The sequence below is a fragment of the Agelaius tricolor genome, unplaced genomic scaffold (assembly GCF_023055355.1).
Source record: "Agelaius tricolor isolate 1412-34295 unplaced genomic scaffold, bAgeTri1.0.p SCAF_35, whole genome shotgun sequence".
Lineage (NCBI taxonomy): Eukaryota > Metazoa > Chordata > Aves > Passeriformes > Icteridae > Agelaius > Agelaius tricolor.
This window is the reverse complement of record NW_027269295.1, coordinates 596752-603170: the sequence shown is the minus strand read 5'-3', so window position 1 is coordinate 603170 and position 6419 is coordinate 596752. Positions and strand designations below refer to the sequence as shown.

The following is a 6419-nucleotide window of genomic DNA, read 5'->3' as shown; positions in this document are numbered from 1 at the left end:
CGGTTCCGGACTGTTCCCATGCCGATCCCAGGCCATTCTCGTGCCGCTCCCGGCCCGTGCCGCTCCCGGGCCATTCCTATGCTGGTCCTGGGCCGTTCTGGTCTCGGGCCATTCTGGTGTTGGTCCCAGACCGTTTCCACGCCGGTGCCAGGCCATTCCCGTGCCGGTCCGTTCCGGTCTCGGACCATTCCCCTGCCGGTCTCGGGCCATTCCGGTGTCGATCCCGGGCCATTCCCGTCCCATTCTGGTCCCGGGCCATTCCGGTGTCGATCCCGGGCCATTCCCGTCCCATTCTGGTCCCGGGCCATTCCTGTTCCGGTCCCGGGCCATTCCCGTGCCGGTCTCGGGCCATTCCCGTTCCGGTCCCGGGCCATTCCCGTGCCGGTCTCGGGCCATTCCCGTTCCGGTCCCGGGCCATTCCCGTGCCGGTCTCGGGCCATTCCCGTGCCGGTCCCGGGCCATTCCCGTGCCGGTCTCGGGCCATTCCCGTTCCGGTCCCGGGCCATTCCCGTCCCCGCCCGCAGAGGGCTCTGCGGCCCCGCCGGTGCCGTGGCGGGGCAGGTGCGGCCGGGCCGGTGCCGCCCCGGTGCCGCAGGTGCGGCGGCTCCGCCCTGCCCGGAGCGGGGCGGGCGGGGAGCGGCGGCGCTGGCGGCGGGTGAGGCCGATGCGGCGGGGGCCATGAGCGGGCGCTGGGACGTGGGCCGGGCCCTGGCGCTGGCCGCGCTGTTCCGGGGGCTGCAGGGCGCGGGCCGGGGCTGCGCCGAGCCCTTCCTGCCGCTCTACCTGCGGCTGCTCGGGCTGCCCGCGCCGCTGGTCGGGGCGGCGGCCGGGGCCCGGCTGCTGGCGGCGCTCGCCGTTCCGCTGTGCTGCCCGCGGGGCCGCGCCGGGCGGCGCCTGCTGCTGCTGGGCTCGGCGCTGGGCTCGGCCGGGGCCAGCCTGGCGCTCACCCTCATCCCGCCCGCGGGGGACACGGGGCGCTCGGGCTGCAGCCTGCAGCTCGGCCTGCCCGCCCCGCTGCCCTCCGTGCTCCCCTCCGCTCTGCCCGGCCCTGTGCCCAGCCCGGTGCCCGGCCCGGTGCCCAGCCCGGTGCATAGCCCGGTGCCCAGCTCTGTGCCCGGCCCTGTGCCCAGCCCGGTGCCCAGCCCGGTGCCCAGCCCTGTGCCCGGCCCTGTGCCCAGCCCGGTGCATAGCCCGGTGCCCGGCCCTGTGCCCAGCCCGGTACCCAGCCCGGTGCCCAGCTCTGTACCCAGCCCCGTACCCAGCCCGGTGCCCAGCTCTGTACCCAGCCCTGTACCCAGCCCGGTGCCCAGCCCCGGCAGGAGCAGTGACGGAGCGCTGAACCCCAGCGCTCTGCCGCACACCAGAGCCGTGCCAGGGCGAGCGGGGACAGCGGCTGCTGAGGTGGTGGCAGCGAGCAGGGAGCCCGCTCCGGGCAGTTCAACCTCCCAGGGGTCGTTGGGCACAGCAGGTGCGCTTCAGGAACGCGGCAGAGGGCCTGGGGAAGGTGATCCAAAGGGAAAAGGCTCCTTGGATGGTCCCTCTGGCCCGACAGTGAAAGGCATCGATCAGCAGACCCCGGAACCAGGAGGGCCGGCATCCTACAGCCCTCCCTCCCCCGGGCTCCAGGAGGAAACTCCGGACTCTGCCGCCACCGATCCTGCTGATAACGCTGAGGAAAGCCTAAATGCCACCGAGAGTAACGAGCCAGCTTTGTTTAAAACAGCTCTTCCCGCTGTTGGAGGTGCCCACGTGTCCGAAAACCTTTCCGACTCTCGAGGTGCCAGCTTGGAGGCAGTGCAGAGCACCTCCCAGGACACAGAGTACCGGGTTTTTCTCATGGTCCTGGGCGCCGTGGTGCTTTGGGAGCTGCTGGCCACGTCCCTGGAATGGGCCATGGATGAGAGTGTCTACGAGTACCTGGACTTTGTGGACGCCACGGACAGGCACGGGCGGCTGTGGCCGTGGGGCTGCGTGGGCGCGGCCGCCGGAGCGTGCGGCGTGTCGGTGCTGGTGGAGCAGCTGGATTGCACCCTCGGCGGCTCCGTGCCCCGCCTGGCCGTGCACTTCTACGCCTACGCTGTGCTGGTGGTGCTCTCGCTGACGGTCAGCGTCTCCTTTCCCAGCCGCGCTCCCAGGCGCGGCGCCCGCGCTCCCGGGCTGCCCAAGGCGCTGTCCCTGCTGCGGGGCCACGGCCGGGCGCTGCTCTTGGCAGCCACCCTGTTCCTCGTGGGCGCCGCCAGCGCTGCCAGCCACAGCTTCCTCCCGTGGCAGCTGCAGGACCAGGGCAGCAGCGAGCTCCTCCTGGGGCTCTGGGTGGCCCTGGGGCCGCTGGCGGAGCTGGCGCTTCACCCGCTCGGGCCGCGGCTGCTGCGGGCGCTGCCGGGCGGTGGGGCCGAGGCGCTGGGCCTGGGCGCGCTGGCAGCGCAGCTCCTGAGCTATTCCCTGCTCCGGGTGCCCTGGGCGGCGCTGCCCCTGCAGGCGCTGTCCGGCCTCGGCGGCGGGGCCCTGCGGTGGCGCATGCAGGGCACGGTGCGGGACGCGGCCCCGCCGGGCACGGAGCGCGCCCTGCTCGCCCTGCTGCGGGCGCTGGGCACGGCAGGGGCCGGCCTGGGCAGCCTCGGGGCAGGGTTTGTGGTGCAGCACCTCGGGCTGCCCGTGCTGCTCCAGGCCAGCTGCGTGGGGCTCGGCGTCTGGACCCTGTTCTTCCTAATTGTCCGATCCAGATTGCCCCGGCAGAGAAAAATCAATTATTCCCGGCTCCTGGCTGCGGATTCCAGTGAAGTGAGTGATTCTGAGGAGGAGGACGAGAAGGACTGGCTGGTAAAGGCTATGAAGGACGAGAGCTTTAACAGGAATTGGATACAGCAGCATGGGATCAACTAGTCCGTACCTAAATCTGTGGGGTGGAGTGGGAACCTGGGGTAATGATAGTGTCCACAAATCACCATAAATTCTGAACTGCTGAATATATACTGCTATATCTGACAGGAGAGATTTCTATTAAAAAATATAAATCTTTTTTTTTTTACTTTATAACATTCTAAATTTTTGTAATTTTTCCTTTTTAACTTGATGATTTTGCTTCCAACATCCCAAAAGGGTATTTCAGGTATACATAGGGTAAATGAATGTAACTGAGTTTTTAGTCAAAAGCCAAACTTGCATTGTTGCTGCCAGAGCTGCTGCTGGGTGACAGTTGTGAGCTGGGCTGTGACACCACCCAATGGAAATTACTGGCATGCTGACAGCACACAGAACCCTTCCGGGGTGGCTGTGGACTCTCTGCACTTTATAAGGGGTGTGAATAAAAACCCGGTTCATTTGTAAGAGAAGTTTTTAACCCGCAGAGCACCCCCCGTGTCGTGCTTTGTGGTTTCGGTGTCTCCTGCTGGGAATCTGCTGGGAGAGCCCTCCAGGTGTGCTCGGAGCCCGCGGCTGGCCCGGCCCTCCTGGGCATTTCCTGGTGCTGATTGAAGGCGTTCCCGGCGTTGCAGGTGGCACGGGGCGGCCTGGGATTTCCGGGCACGGGATGGGACACCTGAGCTGGGCTCCTGAGGCTGCTGAGGCAGCCGGGCAGGGACAGCCTGGGATTTCCGGGCACGGGATGGGACACCTGAGCTGGGCTCCTGAGGCTGCTGAGGCAGCCGGGCAGGGACAGCCTGGGATTTCCGGGCACGGGAGGGGACACCTGAGCTGGGCTCCTGAGGCTGCTGAGGCAGCCGGGCAGGGACAGCACAACCCCAGAAAGAGAAGGGGAATTCATTTCCCTTATTGACCCTCACTAACAAAGCAACACCTGGGCACAGGTGCGCAGCAGAGAGCAGCGCTCGGTCCATGCCAGAGGAGCTCCTGAGTTATCCCAGGAAATTCCCAGCTGGAAGTCACTGGTGCCCAGCCTTCCTCTTTTAACCCATTCCTGGGTTAAACCTCCTCACCTGCCCTCCAAGGCACAGATTGCAGCCCCTCTCCTGGAGGGAAGCTCTGCTGCTCAATGGAAAATCGGTGGTCTGATGTCATCAGGAGATCTGAATGGGGTTTAAATGAGCCTTGGAGTCCCTGGAGCCGCAGCAAAGCTGCTGTCAGTTCAGTTATCAGGAATTCCTCGGTCAGGAAATGGCCTCATTCCTGTGCTCAGGGATGGATTTCAGTAACATCTGCCCGAGTGGCTCACAAGCCCCGAGACAGGCAGCTGCAGAAAGCAGAATATTTGTGGGAATGCATATTTATTGTGGCATATGCAAATGGCCTGGCAGTGTGTCACCCTGCCGCGCTGTGGGCTCGGCAGGAAGCGCTGGAGACAAGGAAAGGGCTCCGGGCTGTAATTCCTCCCTCAGCAGGCATCGATCCCGCATTATGTGTCCATCAGGTGTTTTCAGGGTAATTAGCTCCCTCCCTCTCTCCCGGCAGCGATCCTCTGTGCCAGCGCAAAGCTCCGCTGGAGTGGCTCCACAGACAGAGCCGTGCCCGTGCCGAGAGCAGCTGGGACTTTGTATTAAGACGTTGTCTTCTCCCAGGAATTCAGACGCGAGTGGAGCAATTTTGATGTCAAGAATTTCTCCCGGTCTCATTGTCGTGTAATACCTGAGGAACAAAGCGTGTTAACGGGGAATCTGCCTGCAGTCAGGCTCATCCCTGCACGCAGCACACCCTGAGCCCTTGTGAGCGGCACAGAAAGAGCTGGAATGCTTTGAAATGCAGCTGCTGCCTCAGCTGCCCGCGTTAGACGCCGGTTACCTGGGTGAGCCGTGCCCTTTTCATCTGCCTCAGCTGCTGGATTGCAGATTCACGGGGAGAAGCCTTGCAGCGACAGGAGCCTGCCCATCCTGGAGCTGTGCAGACGGCTGACTCCCCTGCATCTGCACCCAATGTCTTTATTGGCTTGATAATCTTCAAAACCCCTTATGGTGCGAGATTATCACACCGACTTTGGGCATTCCCTTGAATCCTGCCCGTCCACAGCACGAGCTCATCTCTCTGAGGAGGAGCAGGGAAGGTCCCATTGAAACTCCTCGGCCTCAGAATTCCAGGACCTGGGCGAGGGAAGAAGCCCCGGCTGCTCCGGTGCCTGATGTGCACTTCCCTCTGCCCCAAGGATTCCACCCAATCCAGCAGCTCCAGTGGTGAATTGTATCCTGACTCTGGACTGTCTGATTTACTCCCGATAAATTGAGCGTATAAAATGCATTAAACTCCAGTTCAGCCCCCAGCAGATCTGGCTGCTCGCAGTGAAAGCCATCCTGGAGAGTGCTTGCCTGAAGAACTGATTAAAATATTTACAGGTTCATTTTCTCTGCGCTTCGGAGCGACCAAAACAAGGTGAGTCACTGCAGCCCCGCTGGCTCCAGGGCTGGGGGCGCTGATCCTTCCATCAGCTGAGAGGCAGCAGCGTCATGGCTCTCCTTCCCTGCACAGCCGAACCCCCAAACCTGCACACCCAAACACCCAAAGCAGCCCCTGCACACCCAAACCCCCAAACCTGCACACCCGAACCCCCAAACCTGCACACCCGAACCCCCAAAGCAGCTCCTGCACACCCAAAGCCGCCCGGGCAGCCCTGTCCTGTCCCTCGGCTGGGAGCCGGCAGTTCCTTACAATCCCAGGGCATTCCTGAGCGATTCCCTGGAATGCTGGAGCTCCCAGTTTGCCAAGGGTCACCCTTCCAGCTCCCAGGCCACCTCCTGGCTTTGTGCTGCTCCTGGGAGAGTGCTCCTGCATTTCCAGAGGTGCTGCTGCTTCATTTCCATCCCAGAGCAGCAGCTCCCACATCCTTTCCCCCTGTTTTTAGGCAGAGACTCAATTTTCGCCTCGTTGTGTTTATATTCCACAGTTATCCTCAAAGGATGAAGCACCATCTCTGGCACGTGTTCTGCTTCAAATCCTTCGCCTGCATCAGGAGCCGGGAGCTCCTCTTTGGCTGTTGGAGGTGGGAATTCCAGGATTTTGCTCAGGTTTGTGTTTCACTGGCTGGAGCTGAGGCTGGGCAGGGGCTGATCTCCCAGCCCCCCCCCAGTGTCACTGTGTCCCTGCTCTCCAGGCAGGGGCGCTCCCCAAAGTGTCCCTGAGCCACCTTGGCTGTCCCTGAGCCCTTGGAGCCATGCATGGGGACACCAGTGTCACCTACAGGCCCGTCCTGCCCAAGAGCTGTCCCAGAGGACTCTGTGTGTCCCCTCGGTGCGTTCTGGGCAGCGGGTGCTGGGGTGAGTCCCTGCAGAGCCGTGACTCCTCAGCCAAGCGCTCTGGGAGCACAAACCCCTGTCAGAGCAGGTTTGCCCCCCACTCCCAGCCTCGGGGCGGTGCCCCCGGGCATTGCAGTCCTGGCCGAGAGGGGAGGGAGCCCCAGGGTCCTGCTCAGGTGCCCGCTGCACTCCAGCCCCTGGGGCTTGGCTCAAGCTCTCACTGTTGGGTTTTCCCATGGGCAA

General features: G+C 63.5%; 1 protein-coding gene across 1 annotated transcript; it reads left to right on the top strand.

The window, feature by feature from the left end:
* Positions 1–534: 534 nt before the first annotated feature.
* MFSD6L (major facilitator superfamily domain containing 6 like) lies at positions 535–3257 on the top strand. The gene has a single exon (XM_071452906.1). The coding sequence runs from the start codon at positions 679–681 to the stop codon at positions 2881–2883; it is 2205 nt and encodes a 734-aa protein (XP_071309007.1). The 5' UTR covers positions 535–678; the 3' UTR covers positions 2884–3257.
* Positions 3258–6419: the final 3162 nt, after the last annotated feature.

Bases quoted from the DNA above. Each gene is read 5' to 3' on its own strand.
- MFSD6L (XM_071452906.1), top strand. From the start codon at position 679: ATGAGCGGGCGCTGGGACGTGGGCCGGGCCCTGGCGCTGGCCGCGCTG.